The sequence below is a fragment of the Podarcis bocagei genome, assembly GCF_964188305.1.
Source record: "Podarcis bocagei genome assembly, chromosome: 10".
Taxonomy (NCBI): domain Eukaryota; kingdom Metazoa; phylum Chordata; class Lepidosauria; order Squamata; family Lacertidae; genus Podarcis; species Podarcis bocagei.
Window position 1 is genome coordinate 33,032,594 of NC_138135.1, and position 21,834 is coordinate 33,054,427.

Here is a 21,834-nt window from a genome sequence, read left to right on the forward strand (position 1 = left end):
TTCGAAACATAAGATGCAAACCAACATGTATAAAACTGTGCACCTCCAAAGGTCAGTACTGCGCTCCTGTGAGGTCTGTGCAAAAGGCCTAGCTGGACTCAGGATAGCACCGGCCCCCTTGGCCTCAGGCAACAAAACGCCTTCGAGCCGGTCCCGAGGACAGCGGGAGAGCAAGAAGCGTGCAGGACACACGGGCCGCCCCGGCTACCGTTGCCTTGCGAAGACCTCCCCGTACAGGGAAAGCCCTTCCCCTCCCGCCGGCGTGTTGCTTTGTGTCGGGAAAGCGAGAAGGAGCCTGGCGTAGCAGGAGCAGGGCGCGCGCCGCCCTCCTCAGACAAAGGTGAGCTGCCGGCGGGCGCTGCGCCCGGGGACGGGGGGGCTGGCGCGCGCGCTCCTGATCCCCCTGCTTCTGGCGACCCCCTCGGGGTGGGATTGGCAGGCCCGGACGGCGGGGGGGGGCGGGGGGAGCGCGTGACGCGCCTCCTCCTCTCCCTCCCTCGCGCGCTCTCCCAGAGAGAACAAAAGGAGAATTCTTCGCGCAGGTTTGTGGGCACAACAACCTGAGGCTTGGCTGCTTCCCAAGCCTTGGCTCCCAAACGCCACACTCCTCCCCCCACCTCCAGAGGAGCAGGCACTTAATGTTATTTACTTAAAATATAAAATGAGCGGCGCTGATAAGCCAAGCCCATATGGGGTGGGAAGTCGAGGCTGCAGCCCTGAAACGAAGAGGCGCGCCGTGGTGGCTTAGGGGGGAAGGCAACTCTGCCCATGCTCAGAGCTGCTTTTGTTTTCTGGTGTGTGTGGTTTTTTGGGGGGGGGAGCTCTCAGGCGCTGCCTTCCTCAGCTGGTGAGCCGTGGCACAAATTAAGCCCTGGTATGACCCCCTAACCCCTTGGACAACACCCCCCCCCCACTTTCCTGCTTCCTATTTGGAAAGGGCGGCGTGGAACCGCGTCGAGTTTGCTGATGCTTGCCTGTGCCATGCTCCGGCTTCCTCTGCAAATAACATGACTGCAGGATTAGGACGCCCCCTGCTCCGAGTTCCTGCTGTTTCCTACTCTGGCTCCCGACCGAAGCAGTCCTGCCTCCCGGCAAGCGATGCATTCCCCTAACAACCTGCTGCGTGTTTCCAGACCCCTCTGGATATATTACTCTGCACATGCTCGCTAAAACAAGGACCTTAAGTTACCTCGGTAGGTTGACTAACGAGCGCATGCTTGAGATCACAACAGCCTTGTGCCCTGCGTTAATTAACCTGGAATATTTCACCGCGCCGGGTTCTTTTGTATTCACAACCGGAAACCTCACTTTGCCATTTATCCCGGAGGGTGAAACCGTTGAGAAAATCGAACCCCTTTTCTCTCTTGAGTTGTCAGGGTTGTGAGAGGTAACTAACCAGTGCTAAATGAGCCATACACCAGCTCCAGGTGGTGGCCCTCAAAACAAAGGACTTGGGGTCCCACCTGGTGTAAATCTGATGTTTGTTCTGCAGTGTCCAACGCATGGAATGTAGGTCTGGTAGGCGTCTCTTCAAAGTGAAAATGAAATAAAGCAGCACGGGCCCTTTAAGAACCGCTCCCTAGCTCAAGTCTCTGCATTCCCTCTCTTTCCTCTTGGGCATTTCTTTGGAACTGATACAGGATCCCTCCTGCGGCAGTTTCCAACTTGGAACAGCTGGAAAACCGTGCCCTCCGCTAGTAAACCCCAGTTGGAATTCAGCTGCCAGCCAAAACTGCAATATCCAACTCCCTTTGGTCTGACCTCTTATCCTGGGAGAGAGAGAAATTCTCTGCACTTTCCAATTCAGTCTGACTCCCCCAGGCAGTATGATAATATTCTGCAGACTCCTATAAACTACCAGAGACTTTCCCACCCTCATTGCAGCAGCAGGTACCTGGGCAGAATTCCCAGGTAGAAATGCCTGATTTCATCAAAGGCCTATCTCACTGATCCTCTGGGGCAATCTGATATGGTTTCTTTGTGGAAGAGCTGCTTTACCTTTGAGGAGCCTGTAAAAATCCCTAAGATGCCAATTCATGAGCCACCAAGGCAGAGGGGTTGGTACAGTGCACTGCAAATAAGAACTCTTACTCCCTAAAACTATTGGAGGGGCTATCAAAACATTGGAACAATGATAAGTATTTATAAATGTGTGTTATCTTACATGGTAATATCAGTGTTGGGACATAGAATGAACTGGATAATCTGAAGATTTGGTCTGCATAATCAGGACTCTACAAAACCTAAACACCAAAGGGAAGGCAGTGAAGAGCAAGTTACTTTTTCAAGCAGGTTGCTCAAGTAATTAAAAGTTTGCATGGAATAAAACCCACAAGCCTCCTTCAATAATACACTTTCTGTTTGGCTACTGATTAGATTAAGGCTGCAATTTAATTCACATCTGCTGAGGCATATATCACATTGAATTTGTGGGAACTTTCAGGTAAACAGGCATAGGATTGTGCTGCAATGCTGTAATCCTAAACATTGGTTTCAACAACGTATTTCTTAGCAAATAGGATTTCTTCCAATGAGGCTTTCTTTCAAGTAAAAGGAAGTTAGTTTCCTTGATTTGGGGGGGGGGACCCTTCCATGCATTAAACACTTTTGTACACATACATTGCTGATAATCACCTATGCAGAGTGTTCTCCCTCATTTGCTTTCACACACTTATCACAAGTCTGAAGTTCACCAGGTAGGTGTTCCTTTCTTATTTCTTAAGGAAATACAATAAATTACTCACCTCGCTGCTGACGAGTGGCAGGTAGCAGAAACACACGAAGAGCACTCCGAAATTCATGCCGACTCCAATTCCCAGAAGTTCCAGACACATTGAAGGAGAGGTGGGTTATTTTTTTAAAAAAAGAAAAGAAATAAGGTTCCTAGAGTTCAGGCACAGAGGTGAGAAAGGGATACCGTCTGTGGTATCATACACAGGGGGTCCTGCGCTTTCTCATTTCTCCTGTGCAAACGTTTGTTCTCCAAAAAAATAACATGCACTCTTACTTAGGTAAGATATCTCTGAAAGGCTCTGAGGAAAAAAATAATTACTGGTTACCTTTCTGCCTTCTCCTTAGGGGAGAGAAAGCACAGGTATGAACGCAGAAGGAATAAAATGGGGGAAATGTCCCCATCAAAACTTGCGCTTCCAGAGTTGGTCTCTTGCATACCCCGTAACTTTTCTACAAGAAGTCTCTCAACATTTCCCTTGATTTGGCAGTCCGCATGAAATCAGGGTCTTTTTTAAGGACAAAGGTGTCTGCTGGCAAAAGCAAAATTATTTGCAGTATTCCTTCAAAATCTTTTAAGCTTTGAAAGGTTAAAAACTTCCCTCATTCTTTCTTGTTTGACTTCTTGAACAGTTCCCGCTCCCTTCGGTTTGAATCTCTTCTTCGCTGTTAAATTTCTGCTGGAGGCTTCTTTCCAAAGAGCATTGGTAGCTTTGGTCTGGTGAGAGTTTGAGGCTTGAGTTGTTATGTTTGCAGACAGGTGAAGAAATAGCTCTGGAGAAGCAGCCTCTGTGTGTGTTAAGTCTTGCTAAGTCTCCAGACTGGAATTGCTGCTGCTGATCTCTTGTATTCTTGTTGCAGCAAGAAAGAAAAAGGTAAGCTCTGGTGGGAGGAGAGACAGCACCAGGGAGAGAGCTAGCATGAATCTGGATTTTAGCCTGTGAGAAAATAAGGTGCTAGCAGTTCAGTTGTTCCTTCTTTTATAAGAGAAGAGCAAGAAAGGGGTGGAGACGGGTCTTGCAGGAACTCCTCTCTTGGCTGTGAATCAAAGAGAGAGGGGTGTGGAAATTCAGCACTCCAGATTTTAAAATGATCTTCAATAACAAACACAGCAAATGTAGAACACCGTTGTTTTCAAAGAGGTGAATCTGACCTGGGAAAATTGTGATTAAGAGAGGGTGGGTAGCTCTCATCAGAACATGGTTGTGTTAAATGCTCTTGGCACCTAGTATTCTCTCTTGAAGCTCCTACTTTTTTAAAAAAGACAAGATTAATTTGTGTTCTTTCAGCCCTGCCACCTCAGTGGTTCTGAAGGAAGAGAGAATTTTTAATATCTTTGATCTGCATACTAATGGAGAAGAGAGCCAAAGAAATCTTTAAAAGTTGTTACAACAAGATCCCTGCAAAGGTTGGCACTTGGCATTACTTTCAGTGCTGGAAGGCAGTTTGTTGCATAGTAATTTCCACAATGTAATAAACATCCAAGCTTTGGAAAGTTGAGCCAGCAGATATTTGCTGAGGGAAGTAGGGGCAATTAGTTAATAGGTGAGAGCAAGACAGAGTCATCATTTTCTTTTGAAATAATAACACCATTTCCCCCACTTAAACCAGGGCATGTTTATCGTGATATTTTCTCTACTCCAGTTGTGCATCCATGTATAGAAAAGTCGTACCAGTCACATCTCTTTAAATCTACCCCATTTGGCAAAGCTTCAAGACCCTGCTCTGCTAATCCTGCGTCTCAGGCAAATGAAGTTGCCTTTTTACTGAGTCAGACCATTGGTCCATCTAGCTGAGCATTGTGTGCTCTGATTGGCAATTGCTTCTCAAGCAAAGGTTTTTCCTAGCCCTACTGTTTAGAATCCTTGCCCACAGGAAAGGCTGAAGTGTTGGTATTTGTGAGCACACAAGAACGAGATTATGGGGCAGGTCTGGTTCTTTCCACCAAGAGATGACCCCACAAGGAAATGCAGCCCCCAACAGGTTGCCTAAAGTGCTCGTCTAGATTTTTCCACCCAGACGTGCCTTTGATTGAACTGGGACCTTCCACATATCAAGTGTAGGTGCCCCATTGAGCTGTGGCCCCGCCGCATGCAAGACCTAGAGTGGTGATGGCTATTTTCTGATACCTGTTTGAAAAAAGCTGTTTCCAGAGCAGACCTCATCTACACATAACTTCGATGATTACAGTGTAATGACTACATTAGGTGATCAAGGTAGGAATTCAGAGTGGGAAGGTCAAAGGCTGATTAAGGTCAAGGAGAGTAAGGACACTGGAGAGACAGAAGAGGAATATGCAGTGGCGAAATCAGATGTAGATCACCCACAGTCAGATGCACTAGTCTGAACACTTTCTGCATGTTCAGCCACCCCCAACTCAGCACACTTGAGCAAATGTAATCACATAACCTCTGAGTGAGCCAGGGGTTTCCTGCAGGTTATTGCCATTTCAGGGGTGGTCTAGTGCACATCCCATATGTGGAATTTGCACTATGTTGTGCATAGGTAAAGGTACCCCTGCCCGTACGGGCCAGTCGTGACCGTCTCTAGGGTTGTGCGCTCATCTCACTCTAGAGGCCGGGAGCCGGCGCTGTCCAAAGACACTTCCGGGTCATGTGGCCAGCGTGACGAAGCCGGCACCAGCGCAGCACACGGAAACGCCGTTTACCTTCCCGCTATAAAGCGGCACCTATTTATCTACTTGCACTTGAGGGTGCTTTCGAACTGCTAGGTGGGCAGGAGCTGGGTCCGAACGTTGGGAGGTCACCCCGCTGCGGGGATTCGAACCACCGACCATACGATCGGCAAGTCCTAGGCGCTGAGGTTTTACCCACAGCGCCACCCGTGTCCCGATGCATGTTGTGCATGCATAGACACAAACACACAAAGGATCCTGCAGCTGGGGAGGGGCACTGTGTCAGTGCTGCAGGGGATCAGTTGGAAGCCGCATGCATCTGTGGTGGTTGCTGCCAGCCACTTCATTTCTCTTTTAAAGCAGAATCATTCCTTGCCCTGCCATTCCCCCCCTTCTGAGGACCACCTCTTGAGTCTTTAACTTGCCTTGCAGAGGTTTTCTAGGCTTTGCACAAATGGCCCATGAGACTGAGTGATGGGGAACCAGTGGTGCTCCAGATGCTTGACCACAACACCCCTCACTCCTGGCCACAGCTTCTCCATTCCTGATGTAAAGCCACCTTGTGGCTCTTTGGGGTGATCCTTTGCCCTGGTGTTGGGTTGTGTACACATTACTGGCTTAAAACACAGTGAAGTCATTACCCCTGCCATCCGTGCTTCAAATCACATTTCCACATCATCATATGGAACAGTACGATTGGATGAGTTTCCAAGTCATTGTTATGTGCACGCCAGTGAGCAGAGGGTGTGTGTGGATGTCTTCAAATGGCTTATGTTTTCAAACTGAATCAAAGCTGGGGAGGCGGGAATGCATCAGAAAGCAGTATTTCTCAAGACACTACAGGATTGATGTGGATTGGGGCTCAAGTCTGTGCACATGGCTTCAGAAACCAGCAACTGGAGCGCACTGGGTGCAGAGTAATCAGGAGTGTGCACAGCCTTAGTGTTTGAGTGCTTTTTTGCAGAAAAAGTTGGGTAAGATGCTATCTTGACACAGGTGCAGCAGACAAGGGGTCAGGATTACACCTCCCCTTGCTTTGAGGAAACCTCACTGTAAGCGTAGGGGTTGCTCCCACACTTCCCTTTGTCTCTTGAGTCATTTCACTGTTATCATTTCTTCACCCCTTTTGGGGTTGATGTAATCAAGGATTCAACAAGGAAGTGTTTTTTGCTGGGAGGAAATGGGTTATGAGGTGGTTGCAGGGAGGGTTGGTGGGGTTTTTTTAGTCCAAGAGTGCCTCCTCAGTTCTGTTTTAAATAAAAGCACCATAAAGCTATATAGATGCACCAACATCCTCTTAGCCAGAAAAGCCCACACGTACCCTATCCAGACAGCTCACACATGTTAGAGAATGACACAGCTACCTCATTCTCTTTTTCTGTCACAGAGATATAGTCAGACACATGTTGGATTATAGAGCATGCTCTAATTTCAGCTTTATACCTCTGGGATTTAGAAATACTTTACAGTGCAAAAATTAAGCAGAGCACAGACATTTCATGCTAAAGCTGACAGCCTGCCTCTGTATCAGCTGTGACAGGCACTCAACCACCAAGACCAGAATTTCATTACAGTCAGAACATTGAGTCTGCTATCTGTGTGGTGCCCCAAGACCCATCAAGGCATCCCCTGAGGCTCTGCCATTGTCTGGCAGACTGGCTTAGCCATTCATTTCCTTAAAGGCTCCATTGTGATTCCACGTAATCCAGTACAGCCTCAGGATTCAAAGATTTACATTACCATGCGTAGCTGAACTGGATACATGCATCCCCAGGCATGTATTATCTAACAGAGCCATGGCTCAGCAGTGCAGCACTTGCTGTTGCATGCAGAAGGTCCCAGGTTCAATACCCAGGGAGACCTAGAGAGACTCCTGCCTGAAACCCTGGAGAACTACTGCCAGCCGATGTAGACAAATGCTCGGCTCAATGGTTCAATGATGTGACTCAGTGCAAGGTCGCTTCCTGTGTTCCTAGTCGTGCTGGAGAACTATGTCACAAGAAAATGCAGAAGTGACAGGAGGCAGTGATGGCCACTACCCTAGATGGACTTAAAAGAGGGTTGGCCAAATCCATGGAGCTGGGGGCTATTTATGGCTACTAGCCTTCAAGGCTATGTTCTGCCTCCACAGCTGGAGGCAGCAATGCTGCTGAATACCAGTTGTGGGAAACCACAGGCAGGAAGAGGGCTCTTGTGCCTAAATCTTGCTTGCTGGTTCCCCACTGGACTAGATGGGCCATTGGCCTGATCAGCAGGCTCTTCTTGTGATCTTAGATGATGGGAAAGGCTAGAGGGGATAAGGGTTGATGAGTGCTTTTTCCTTGAACACATGAAGCCAACTTTCATGGAGTCAGACCATTGGTTTGTCCTGCCCATTGCTGCCTATTCTGACTTGCTGTGGCTCTCCAAGGCCTTGATAAGTCTTAACCCTGCTGTCATTAAGATCCCCCAGCTGGGTTCTTGAAGAGGTACCTAATCCACCAAGTCCCCTTGTGGGATAAAACCATCCAGCTCTTGATTCTATCATTCTGTCCTGCTCATTGTCACCTTCTGACAAGTTAACCCAACTTGGGAGAGGAGGATTGCTAGGGAATCATTAGCTGCAGTCCTTAGCATACTTTCCTAACAAGTTCTGAAGGCCAAATTACACAGACTGCAGCCCTCCAGGCCCCTCTAGATGGCCTGTTAGTTCAGCATTCATCCCAATATGCTTGCAGAAGGCTTATGTGCAAGTTAGGTTATGTCTGGTCTATGTTTTTTTAAGATCATCATTATATTTTATTTTCCAAATAAATCATAATCCATAGAATTTACATAAATAATTAATTGCCAAAATAAATGTCTCTGAAGCCAGTTATATCCCAAATTCATGTGGCAATGATTTACAAAACATGTATATCTCTCACCAAATTTTGCATTATAGCCAGTTATATTATATCCAGTCTTCACTGAGCATTTGTTCTGATTTGTTTGTAAACCAGGTTTACGACAATGAGCATTCTTCTGTTCTCACAGTGGCCAACCAAATGCGTGTGGGCAGTCTGCAAGCTGGGCATGAGTGCAACACTACTCTACCCATCAGATATTGCCTCTGACATAGATATCCTGATCTGCTTGTCACTTACCATTGCAGTGGTACCTTGGTTCTCGAATTTAATCCATTCTGGGAGTCTGTTCGACTCCTGAAACCATTCAAAAACCAAGGCACGACTTCCGATTGGCCGCAGGAGCTTCCTGCACTCAATCTGAAGCTGTGTTGGACATTCGGCTTCTGAAAAACGTTCGCAAACCAGAACACTTGCTTCTGGGTTTGCGGCATTCGGGAGCCGATTTATTCGACAACTAAGCCCTTCGGGAACCAGGGTACCACTGTATTCATTCACCCCACACTTTTCAATTCATTTCCCCATTATTTTCCAAAACTCAAAAAGCCTGTTTTTGGTTTTTTTTAAAGTGATTTTGTTTCACTAGGGAAATGGAGCACCTTAATCCACTTTAAATGTGGAAACTTAAATCTTGAATACATGCTTATAGAATCATAGAATAGAATCATAGAATCATAGAGTTGGAAGAGACCACAAGGGCCATCGAGTCCAACCCCCTGCCAAGCAGGAAACACCATCAGAGCACTCCTGACATATGGTTGTCAAGCCTCTGCTTAAAGACCTCCAAAGCAGGAGACTCCACCACACTCCTTGGCAGCAAATTCCACTGTCGAACAGCTCTTACTGTCAGGAAGTTCTTCCTAATGTTTAGGTGGAATCTTCTTTCTTGTAGTTTGGATCCATTGCTCCGTGTCCGCTTCTCTGGAGCAGCAGAAAACAACCTTTCTCCCTCCTCTATGTGACATCCTTTTATATATTTGAACATGGCTATCATATCACCCCTTAACCTCCTCTTCTCCAGGCTAAACATGCCTAGCTCCCTTAGCCGTTCCTCATAAGGCATCGTTTCCAGGCCTTTGACCATTTTGGTTGCCCTCCTCTGGACACGTTCCAGTTTGTCAGTGTCCTTCTTGAATTGTGGTGCCCAGAACTGGACACAGTACTCCAGGTGAGGTCTGACCAGAGCAGAATACAGTGGCACTATTACTTCCCTTGATCTAGATGCTATACTCCTATTGATGAGGCCCAGAATTGCATTGGCTTTTTTAGCTGCCGCGTCACACTGTTGGCTCATGTCAAGTTTGTGGTCAACCAAGACTCCTAGATCCCTCCAGCAAAATACTGATAGTTTGAAGAAGCTTTTATGTATCTTTTAACACTAGTATAACAGGGTCTCTGGATCTGAAACATACTTTACAGATTAGAGATGAGAAGAAACATTAAATTTGCATGCCTGTGGGAGCAACTATGGTAGGTGTTGTTTTCTTTTTGGAGATTTTAGTAATGCTGTTTGTATTGTACTGTTTTATTACATGTTTACTGGCTGGTTTTCTGTAAGCAGTGTTCATTATATATTTTACAGAAAAGGGATGATAAAATTAAATTACAGTTTTGAGGAATGTAAAAATGAGTGTACATGCCAATTCTTTTTATATGGACTTTGAAAAATAAACCTGTGGACTTTGATGTTTTTATTATAGATTATTTATTTATTTATTATTATTATACTGCTTTGAGCATTCTGAAGGAAAAGTAGTACAGTGGTGCCTCGCAAGACGAAATTAATCTGTTCTGTGAGTCTCTTCGTCTTGCGGTTTTTTCATCTTGCGAAGCACGGCTATTAGCGGCTTAGCGGCTATTAACGGCTTAGCGGCTTTAAGAAAAAGGAAACAAACTCGCAAGAACTCGCAAGACGTTTTGTCTTGCGAAGCAAGCCCATAGGGAAATTCGTCTTGCGGAACGACTCAAAAAACGGAAAACTCTTTCGTCTTGCGCGTTTTTCGTCTTGCGAGGCATTCGTCTTGCGAGGTACCACTGTATATTGTGCAGTGCTTCCCCCCCAAAAAAAAATGTTTAGGGGTACTCTCATTTTGACTCAAGAAAATCACCATTTTATAGTTCAAAATGGGAAAAATAAATACAGTAAATGGACAAAAGTACAAAGATTCACCAATTGTTTAGGGGTATGAGTACCCCTGCGTACCCCCAGAAAAATAGCACTGATATTGTGTATATTTTAATAATCCACTGTGTGATTGCTTGGACGTTCCATTGAAATCAGTGGGAGCACTGCCTAAAGAGCCTAACCCTTATGAATCTGTGCTAATGACGCATGTAGCTGAAAGTCAAGGCAATATGCCTTTCACATGTATGTACAATTAGCATACAGTGGTGCCTCGCAAGACGAAATTAATCCGTTCCGCGAGTCTCTTCGTCTTGCGGTTTTTTCATCTTGCGAAGCACGGCTAATAGCAGCTTAGCGGCTATTAGCGGCTTAGCGGCTATTAACGGCTTAGCGGCTTTAAGAAAAAGGAAACAAACTCTCAAGAACTCGCAAGACGTTTCGTCTTGCGAAGCAAGCCCATAGGGAAATTCGTCTTGCGGAACGACTCAAAAAACAGAAAACTCTTTCGTCCTGCGCATTTTTCGTCTTGCGAGGCATTCGTCTTGCGAGGTACCACTGTATTTTGTTCATTTGGTAAATTTCTGGGCCAAATCAATTATCATAGTGGCTACATTACTTGTACTGTAACAGGTGCTAATAACCCTACCATTTTAGACTAGGGCCCCTTTGACTGGACCTAACTATCTAGGGGTCATTTACCTATACCTTTACTGTTCCTTTAGGCTGCAGCTCCATGTGCACTTACCACTGAGTAAACCCTGTTGAATTTAGTGGGACTTACTAGGTATGCATAGCTTTGTGCTGTTGGATCATCAACAGTTGGCATCCGTCTGTCTTGAGAGACAATGGAGTGCGCTTCTGGGAGTGAAACCAAACCACTGTGTTAGCAGCACTGAAGTGACCTCTCTGGGTCGCAAGCCTGGGCAGTGTGTGGTATAGAGGTCCTGGGCTGCTCAGACTACAAGACCCCCTTTCGGCCTCACTGATGTGGTCCAAAAGAAAGCAGAGCAATACATTTGGCACCAGCTTGGCTTGTAGCAGTTGCTGGAAGGAGGCGTACAAGGCGCCATCCAACAGTCTTAGGGACTCCACTCTGGATTTGTGTAAGGTTTACTCCTTAGCCTTTTCTTCTCCCAAAGATATCCTGCAAGGTTAAGGACCAGAGTCTTCCTTCTTCTAGAAGGAGACTGCCCCATCTGCCCCTCACTTCCCTCTACAGCTTGTGCAGAAACCTTTTTTTCTGTTGGACTCACTATTGGTCTTATTCACTCAATCCCCCAATCCTGTTTTTGCACATGGGGGAAGTTCCTAACTCACCGAGGGGTTGAGACCCATCCACTACCATCACCTCATTTAGCTGGCCAGACGAAGCCGTTTCTAAGAGCCACAGGTGAGAACTGAGTGCATGCCGGGGACCAAAGGTGGACAAACTACCCCAAAAGAATAATGATGTATGTCCCCCTCCAGATGTACTACCCCTCCCCTAACACCCACACACCCTTGGATCATCTAGGCATGTTTTTTCAACTATCATTAGTTCACAATTGGCCATCTCCTTATCCTGGGGTTAGGGAACTTGTAACCCTCCATACTTGGTTGAACTACAACTCCCATCATCCCTGGCCAATGATCATGCTAACTAGAGCTGTTGGGGGCTGAAGTCCAACAACACATGGAGGCCCTCAGGCTCCGCACCAGTCTTATCCCTAAGGAAAAAGTATGTTCTGTGGTGGGACATCCTCTGAAGTTCCTTTTATGTACGTATCACATGGAGCATGTGTAGAGTCCAGGACAAATTTAAAAGTGGCACTTGTGACACAAGAATATAGGAAATCTCAGGTTACATTTTTGAGCCCTTGGCACACTGTCTTCTCCAAATCCGGTTTAATTACGTGGGAGCTGAGATGGGAAGAAGGTTATTTATTTACACGTGGATGATGCTGAGAGGAATTTTTAGAAGCATGGCTGTAGAGAAGCTGATTTTTCAGACAATGAGGAAAAGGATGTTTGGAAACAAGATTATCCACCTATAGCACTGGATGAGGCCAGAAGTAAATAATATTCAAAGGCTTTTAAGGATTTCAGTAACTACTGTATTTATTTAACATGTGAAGGGAACGGATTGTCTTTCCCTGAGAAATCTTTAGAAGGTTTCCAGGCCAGATTTGGACAAGGTGGAGGGAGGGAGGCAGCCAGATAATGTCTAGTAGTGGCTCTCTTGGAGGGTACCTTGTGGAGTGCCACAGAGCTGGGCTTTGGATGGGAAGACCAAGTTCAAATCCTTGCTCAACTGCCATCTCATTGGGTGTCCTTAGACAGGTCAGTGCTTTTCACCATCTCCTATTTTGCAGGGTTATTGAGACCAAAACATCAGCTTGAGTTGTTCTTAAGTGAAGTGTGCAAATGACATGGATAGACACTATGCAAGGAGGTTCCCAGACCTCCCTACTTACATACATTCTCCTCAGTGAACCAGGAGAAATGGTGCCAAACTACTGGACACTCGCCTGGTTCTCCCCCATCATCATTCTCCAACTGAGGTTGGGTTTCATTGACACCTTAAAATGTTCTTGCATGCTTGTTTTGATCTATTTTTTCCCCAAACTAAAAGTGAATATTTCAAGCTGCTTGAACTTGTGTGCAGAGCGTGTTTCCTACCAGAGCAGAGCATTTACTGTACTTAGTGTGTGTGTTTTTAATGCTGCTGCTTTACATTCAGTGCCTCAGTAATCCTTACAATGGGGGTGGGGAACCCAGGGCTCTCTAGACGCTGTTGGACTGTGACTCCATCTCCCCAGGCCATTGGCCCTGTTGACTAGGGCTACTGGGAGCTGGGGTCCAGCAACATATGGAGGGCTACATCCCTGTATTGCAGATTGAGAGATGAGGCAGAGAAAGAGGAGCTTGCTTGTGCATGAATGGCTGCTTTGAGTACCTTGCTATAAAGCCAGTCCTTATGAATGCAGTCCTACTGGATCCTCTTCTCAGTGGCCAACCAGATGTCCATGGGAAACCTGTAAGCAGGACATGAGCACAACAGCACACTGCCTATCTGCTGGGATTCAGAGACATACCGGCTCTGAAGGTGGAGGGAGAACATAGCCATTGTGTGGCTTGTTGATATCCTTATCCTCCTTGAATTTGTCTTCTCTTTTAAAGCCATCCATTTTAAAGCCTAATCCTCTTTTTGAAGCTAATGGCACCATAAGCTGCAGTGGCTTCCTCTGCCTTTCAATTAGGAGAGAACCACAGCTCCACTGCCAGAAATTAAAATTTAAGAAATCCATAGAACTAAGCTTGCATGCTTTGTTTGAGCTACTTGATGTCTCATAAGGCATCAAGGGAGGTCAGCGGTTTGAACACTGTGTGAAACAGGATGCTAGACTAGGTTATGGTTACCAGATGTACCCATTTTCTGGGGACAGTCCCTGGATTTACAAATCTGTCCCCGGACAAATTCCGTCCCCGGAATGTCCCCGGATTTCATTTAATGTTCATTTAATAGTGAGGCAAAATGGTGGGCGCCATGGCAATGAGCAGCTCCTGAAGCCAGCCAGAGCCAACTGCACTACCAGGCTGGCTACGGGCTGCTGAGACTACTGCCCCCACTACCGAGGGGGAACCGGGGACGCCCGGAGCGTCAACTGGGGGAACCGCTGACACCCCACCCCCGTGACCTAAATCGAGCCGGGAGCAAGAGCGCCTGGCCACCCAGCCGACTGCCCAGCAGCTCTCCAGGGCCAGGAAAACCCTGGAGCCGTAGCAGAGAGAAGGAGGAGAGGAGAAGGAGAAGGAACAGAGAGAAAGAGGAAGGAGAAAAAAGAGGGGAGCCCTGACCTTGCCACGCGGCTACCGCCGCTGAGGAAGAGAGGTAGGAAAGCACTGGGAGGGCAAGGACATGAGGCTGAGCCCAGGCCCGACCTGAGCCTACTCCATGGCAGCTAGTGCTCCAAGAGAGCAGGCCGGGCCCAGAGGAAAGCCACACAACAGAGGAGACCACAGAAGAGAAGATATTACTTCTTAATATTTTTTTAAAATAACTTTTTTCTCTCTTTTTAAAAAAAGTGTCCCCGGATTCTTTGAAAAAAATCTGGTAACCTTAGACTAGGTAGGCCTTTGGCTTAATCTAGGTGGGTTCTTCCAGTGGCTTTGGGAGCAAGTCCTATGGTTCCACATCTATGGCTCATAGAGTGCCATTATAGCAGAGTGGCTAAGAGACTGATCTACAAATCAGGAAGATCCTGCTGCTTTGAATTTCCCCTCTGTAATAAACTCATTAGGTGGCTGTATAGGCAAGCCAATCTCTTGCAGCTTCAGCCCCCACCTCCCTTTGAAACATATGAAGAATTGCAGGATTGTTGCAAGAATTATACCCAAATGATGCATGGCAAACCATTTTTCATGGAAATGATTGCTCCATTAGCCTAGGCCAGGGTGACCGTGTTTGGGAAACTGTAGCCCAAAGGCAGCATTTTAGGCATAAAGCAGGGGCGTGTTGACATAGTGGATTAGAGAATTAAAGGGTGCTTTGCATTTGAATAGACTATGCTGAATTCTAGGAACTGGAAGCATAAAAAAGACATTTGAGCTCAGTCTTTTCAGGTATCAAAGGATTATAAAGATACCGAGCAAGATGCCACCTAGGTGGAGATTTGCTGCAGAAGAACATCGGAAGAGCCCTGGCCAATGACCCATCTAGCCCAGCTTCCTGTTATCACAGTGGCCGACCAGATGCCTATGGAAAGCCCAAAAGCAGGACCTGAGTGCATGACATGCCACCAGCAGAGTTGGCACACCTCCGAACTCTGCATTAATTGACCTAGAAATAACATCCTCTGGTTGCATACAGTCACTAAAGTGGATGAGAATCCCTGCTTTATCATTGGAATGCATTGGAAGTAATGAAAAGATGCACTCTTTAGTAGCTTTGATTACTAGACCCCTTGGATGGCTGAAGAGTTCTCTAAGGAGCACCTGATCCATGATGGGTCAACTTGACTCTTCTGCCTTACCATGCAGTCTCAGAGGGTAGCCCTATTAAGTCTAATGAGACTTCCAGATAGGTGTGTATAGCGTTGCAACCTAAGGACATAATATTCAAGTTATTCCAGCTGAGGGAGGGATAGGACATCAGGTTAGGTGGCAGCCCTGTGACTCCCGCAGAACTGCCACCAGCACAACAGATAAAGCCTGTAGGTTTGCCTATCACTCTGGCAGAATGATCAAAACAGGTTATGTTGACCCCAACCTGCAAAGCCAGACTCCAAAATTAAATCGGGTAGGATTTTTTAAAAGTTTCTTTTTTTAAAAAAACACACTTCTAAATATTATAGGAAAATAAAGTACAACTTTATCCAAAGCAAAAATAGAAATGTGGTCAAAACAGATAAAAATAGATCAAATTACAAGGATAATGCAACAAAAAAATTGACTTGTTATTTGAATCAAGGCCTGACTGAAATAATTATATGACAACAGATAACAAAATGTGTTGAAGACCACATGTGTTTCAACCCAATTGGTCATTATGAAGATCATTATGGAGGTGACAGAGTGGGGGCATTGTTTTGTGATGCCATGGCATGCAGGGGGTGTGTCCCCTTGCCCTGATGGCGGGCTTTGGCAGTGTTTCAAGGTGGGGGTGCCTGCTCTTTCTGTGCCCTTGGGGGGGTGTTAGTGGTGCGTTTCCCCCTTCTTTTCCAAGCTGAGCACGCATAGGAGATGGCGGTCATTCCACGGGCAAATCAGTAACGTATTTCCCCACCCCCCTTCGACAAAACTGGAACGCAGGATTGCTTCGTAAGTCTCCTTCCTAAGTGAAAGCATAGGGGAAATTAAGGCTGTCACTGGAGGGGTGTGGGGTGAGCTGATGTGCTCTGATGCCTGTGTATTTTTATGAGCTGGGGATTAAAAACCCTTCCCCTGTACGAAGACACACATGCACATCACTCCATTCATTTCTCTCTCTCTCTGGCTTCAGGACATTATGGAACTCTTTTCCTGCATTTGATGATGGGTACACCCCCCTTCTCCCCCCTCCATCACCTCTTTCCTGTTTTGATGGGGGGGATGTCCTGTTTTCCTTCTTTATTTTTCCAAAGTACCAAATAGCACTGGAAAAGGAATATCTCCCCCTACCCTCTTTCATGCTACCACCGATATAACAATATATATGTCTATTTATGATATATAACACATCACACCCTGTTCTTTGGGGATAATAAACATATTTCCCTCTCTAATTTGAGGAGGGTGGGAAACACCTTCAGCTCTCCCCCCCCCCTTTCCACCCATCACCCAACCCCATCTCTTATAACCCGCCCGTTTCCCCCAACTCACCATTCTCCTGTCCTTCACCTCTTCACGCAGCAGCCGCTGAGGAAAGGAAGCCTGCTGAACAAGAGTAAAAATAGACCCGGCAGTTACTCAGCGCCTGAGAACATGATGACATGACTCATGAGGTAAAATAAAGAGATGTGAAAATCAAAAGCCCGTTGCATTCCCACCACCATCCATCCATCCATCCTTGCACGTAGCGAACCCCACTTCACTCCAGGCCTGTCTTGCATCTCAGATCTAAGGAAGGGGGAAATAAATTTTGAATTTTGGGAGTCACCAAGCACTCAGGTAAATACTCGGGTAAAAGGGAACTAACAAGCTGCCTCCCCCCAAGCTGATTTTTGACCAGGCACCAGTTTGCATACGACATCTGATGGGGTCACTTTCCAGGGTTCTTCTCTCTCTCCCTCCCCCCCACTTTTCCGGGGGTTCTTCAGGGTTTTCACCACCGGCTGGCAAGGGAGGGCTGTGCATTTGCTGGGGGCCCAGGATCGTTCATGGGCCTCACTTAGCCAGCACTGCGTTCTGTGTTTCTGTTCTGCAGGGGGCACGGGGATGTCAGAAGAAGAAGAGTTTGGATTTGATATCCCGCTTTATCACTACCCGAAGGAGTCTCAAAGCGGCTGACATTCTCCTTTCCCTTCCTCCCCCACAACAAACACTGAGAGGGACTGAGTGGGACTGAGAGACTTCAAAGAAGTATGACTAGCCCAAGGTCACCTAAGCAGCTGCATGTGGAGGAGCAGAGACACGAACCCAGTTCACCAGATTACGAGTCTACCGCTCTTAACTCCTATACCACACTGGCAACATGTACGGCCCCTGGTCCACAAAGGCTTTGCACTGCCTTCGTGTGCACTTCTGCAGGCTGAAGCACTCTCAGTTTGCACATCTCATACCACACCACATGTGGCTCATGCTATAACAAGCCTTTTAGTGCTTCAGGTGTCGCAACATGATTGATCTAGCTCCTTTCACTTTTAGCTCTTGCCACATACTGGGGGTCAGCGTTGAATCTTTTAGGGCCAGTTTTATACATCATCATTGCCGCCATTAAACCAAGATAGTTTCAAAAATATCAGCAGGGGGACTGGCCATCAGGTGAGCCATTTATCTACATCAGACTGGGTGATTTTCAGCATCTCGTTATGAGCAAACATTGGGCCACGGGGGAAATCACCTAATGAGTCATTGCACATCAAAAGCTTGCCACATGGAGCAGTTTCATGTGATTTTCATAAGGTGATCCTAATGTGTAAGGTAAAGGTAAAGGACCCCTGGATGGTTAAGTCCAGTCAAAGGCGACTATGGGGTGCGGTGCTCATCTCGCTTTTCAGGCCGAGGGAGCCGGCGTTTGCCACAGACAACTTTCTGGGTCCTGTGGCCAGCATGACTAAACTGGTTGTGGTGCAACAGGACACCATGACGGAAATGAGATCGCATGGAAACACTTTTTCCCATAGCAGAGGTACCTATTTATCTACTTGCACTGGTGTGCTTTCAAACTGCTAGGTTGGCAGGAGCTGGGACAGAGCCACAGGAGCTCACCCTGTCATTGGGATTTGAACCGCCAACCTTCCGATCAGCAAGCCCAAGAGGCTCAATGGTGTAGACCACAGTGCCACCCGCATCCCACATAATGTGTAAACCTGTGGTAAGAGGGAGGTTAGAGCAGGGGGTGGGGTGTCAGGCAGCAGAGGAAGAGCCCAGTTCGAGAGTGTTTGAACCGAGCTACACAGAACAGTGTGGTGCAGCTCTTGCTGAACTTTACCAGTATGGACTCAGTTGGGGATTGTTTGAATGCTTCCCCATATTTTAAAACTGGGAGGGAAGCACGCTTCATGCAACATAACAAATCAGTGTGATAGAAGAGAAAAATCTGGTGCTCACCCACCAAGAAAGATGGTTTGCAAGTTTGTATGGGTCAGGCCAGAGGCAGATTCAGCACTTTCTACCATTGCAATAATGTCACCTCTGTTTCCTTTCATGAGAAGTCTGGTAAGAACTGCACTGGGCATTCTCCAGTGTTGGTATAATAGCTGCATATAAGCTGGAGGGTGGGATATGCTGAAATTATGCTTGGCCGTATACTCTGTACTGGCGAGCCATATGTTTTACCATCCTGGCATTAAAGTCCTCATACTTTGATAAGTCATTTTGGGAGAGTGGCTCTGCATGCAGTTAGCCCAATATCGTCTCTGTATAATAGCACAGGGCAGGGGGTAGGAGTGGAGAATGGCTATTGACTTCTTAGGATTTAGTCCTGCCTACAAATCCTGAAGCTGGAATGATACCCTCAAATCCCTCTGCACTAGCTTATTGAGTGCTACACAGGTGCAGACCATGCTCATGCAATACATAGCACTCTCCCACAATCCCTACTCCAACCATGCGCCTGAAATCTATATAGGCAAACAGAGAAAGGAGTCAGGCAAGCTGTCACAATGACTTGTACCCACTGAGAGCCATGTGGCTCCAGCTATGAAGTGGGCCCCCCTCTCTCTCTCTCTGGAAGCAGGGCAGCCTCTTCACCAACCTGGTGCCCTCCAGCTATTTTGGACAACAATTTCCTGGTTGGCGCTGATGGGAATTGCAGTCCAAAACAGCTGGATGGCACCAGGCTGATGAAAGCTGTGCTGGGTATTTGTGGTTTTCCACTGACCCTTCTCAGCATCATTTTCTGTGTAGCCTTTGCTCCCTTCCCTTGAGTTGAGGGAGATCCTGTTGCTCCGCCTTCTGTTTTTCATGGTGTTTGATTTTTCCAGCTTGCATTTTGCATGCCATGAGCTGAGGTGGCCACCGGCCACACAGTTCCTGTGGCTTTTCCTGAGAGCCCCCCCCCCATTCCCCCCATCTTTTAAAGGCATGCTTTTTATTTGGCGGCATTTGGGCCCTATATAACCCATGTTGCGATGATTATTTTACATGGTTGAACAAGCCGTCATAGACTGCATCGCCTGGAGCAAAATATTAAATGAATAAATAAACATCCAATTAAGAATTGTCTAGTGGCAATGAGCATAGCGCCTACAAATCGGTCCACGTGATAACATTTTTGCTGTGAGATATTACACGCGGGTGGCGCTGCGGATGAAACCACAGAGCCTAGGGCTTACTGATCAGAAGGTTGGCGGTTCAAATCCCCGTGACGGGGTGAGCTCCTGTTTTTCGATCCCTGCTTCTGCCAACCTAGCAGTTCAAAAGCACGTCAAAGTGCAAGTAGATAAATAGGTACCACTCTGGCAGGAAGGTAAACAGTGTTTCCGTGCGCTGCTCTGGTTTGCCAGAAGCAGCTTAGCCATGCTGGCCACATGACCCAGAAGCTGTCTGCAGACAAACACAGACTTCCTAGGCCAGTAAAGTGAGATGAGCACTGCAACCCCAGAGTCGTCCGCGACTGGACCTAATGGCCAGGGGTCCCTTTACCTTTACCTATTGCCTGTGGAAAACCCCAGTGACTGGGACTTTTCTTCTATTTGCTTCCAGACATCCTTGCACAATGCCATAACTCCAGCAGCATTTGTCATGCTGTATTCAGCCTACAGCTGAACACCTCTGCTGATGCCCCCCCCCCCCGCTGAAAGGTAATAACAATTAACCTTAGCCATATAAGTGACAGGAGGTCGTTCTTAATTGATTCCGCACTTGAAAATGGAGAGCAGTGTGTCAGCTGTCTCCAGACAGGTACCACATCACCATCACCCACACAATATTTATCTGCCCCTCCGGCACCCAGAATAGGTTATCTTCTCTAACAAAACAAAACAAAAGCTCCCGCGTCTGAGCAGGTTAACAAGTCCCCCCCGCCCCCCCTCAACGGACCCAGACAAAGTGGCATCTCTGAAGACAAAGGGCTTCAATAGCGCTCCTGCCCTCTGCCCTCTCCTAAACAATGTGAAATCAAGGAATATTGTCCTCAGCTGAATAAAAGCCTCTAAATATAGTGCGTCTGATGTGTTCTTGGTTTCCTGCCCGTCATTCCCCTCCCCCCCCCTCCGCCGGCCCACTTTGCCACTAATCCAACACATTAACACAAAAGAGGGTGAGATCACACTAGGAAGACCACCTCCTCCCCACATGATGAGGCAGAGGGGATTTCCAGTGTTTTGTGCCTCTTGTTTGCAAGCTAGAGGTGGGCTGGCTTGGAGGGGGTGGGTAAATGTCAGGAGGCACCAGCGCTGCATGTGGGGTAGGTTGCTGTCAAACAAACAGAGAGCCTTTCACTCCAGCTTCCGCCTGCGCCCACTTCTAATTCTGGACCATGCGCATGACCCTGCCAGTGCACACTAGCCTTGAATATCACAGTCCTGGGTTGTCTGTGAAGCTATGTTTGCCCCCGTGCATTTCTACACATTGGCTTTTTGCATGATGCAAGTGCATCAGACTTGCATGACCGATGCATTGAACTACTCCCGCAACATTGTTTCCCCTCAGGACCAAAGCAGGGTCTTCTGTGTGTGGTATCACACAGAAGGGGATGGAGCAACTCCTCTATGAGGAAAAGTGGCAGCATTAAGGACCTTTTAGTATGGAGACAGGGCAAGTCAAAGGGGACGTGACAGATATGTGCAAAACAATGCATGTTATGGAGAAAGCAGGTGGAGAGAGGTTTGTCTCCCTCCCTTATAGTATTTGAACTCTGGGATGTAATTTACTATCTGGTCTCATTTTGGCATCACTCTTCTTGCTGCAAATTGTGAAATCCACTCAGAACTTCCTCTTGAAGGATTGAAATAAGAGTTCTTTAATTAGGGACACTTCTCCACGTTCATATTTCCTCCTTGGCTATGAAAATAAATTACAGGTCAATTAAAGGACCTGTCAATTAAAGGACCTGCGACCTCTATAAGCAAATCCCCAAGTGAAGATACCTTGTGTGAAGCTATGCAATGGCTGGGAGTTTCTCACCAGCCCAGGTTCCTCCCTGAAAAGTAAAAAAAGCAAGTCCACTAACTCAGAGATTTGGCAAAGGGCAACTGAGACCACCACATTCCTTCTTCCTCTTCCCTTCTAATACCATTTTTAATGTTGTGGCCAAGTAAGTTTTCCTATGCCTTTAATATTCTTTATTTTATTTTAATTCAATTGATTCCATATTTTTTGGGCCAATTATCTGGGGG

At 46.9% G+C, this 21,834-nt stretch overlaps 1 protein-coding gene and 1 long non-coding RNA gene across 5 annotated transcripts in view; one reads left to right on the forward strand and one right to left on the reverse strand.

Moving 5' to 3' along the window:
- PDGFB (platelet derived growth factor subunit B) overlaps window positions 1–16,822 on the reverse strand; it is a 46,539-nt gene extending 29,717 nt beyond the window's left edge. For 3 of the 4 annotated variants that reach the window (XM_081211924.1, XM_081211923.1, XM_081211922.1), the window contains exons 1-2: window positions 16,715–16,822; window positions 2,745–3,768 (exon numbers count right to left, since the gene is read on the reverse strand). In XM_081211924.1, coding sequence (XP_081068050.1) covers window positions 2,745–2,834 — 90 coding nt within the window. In that variant the 5' untranslated portion in view covers window positions 2,835–3,768; window positions 16,715–16,822. The remainder of the gene's footprint in view (window positions 1–2,744; window positions 3,769–16,714) is intronic. The other variant, XM_081211925.1, reaches the window with a different exon arrangement.
- LOC308596729 lies at window positions 49–20,714 on the forward strand. Its single transcript, XR_014012682.1, has 3 exons — window positions 49–340; window positions 16,745–16,836; window positions 17,259–20,714. It is a non-coding gene; the product is annotated as an uncharacterized lncRNA (long non-coding RNA).
- The last annotated feature ends 1,120 nt before the right edge of the window (window positions 20,715–21,834 follow it).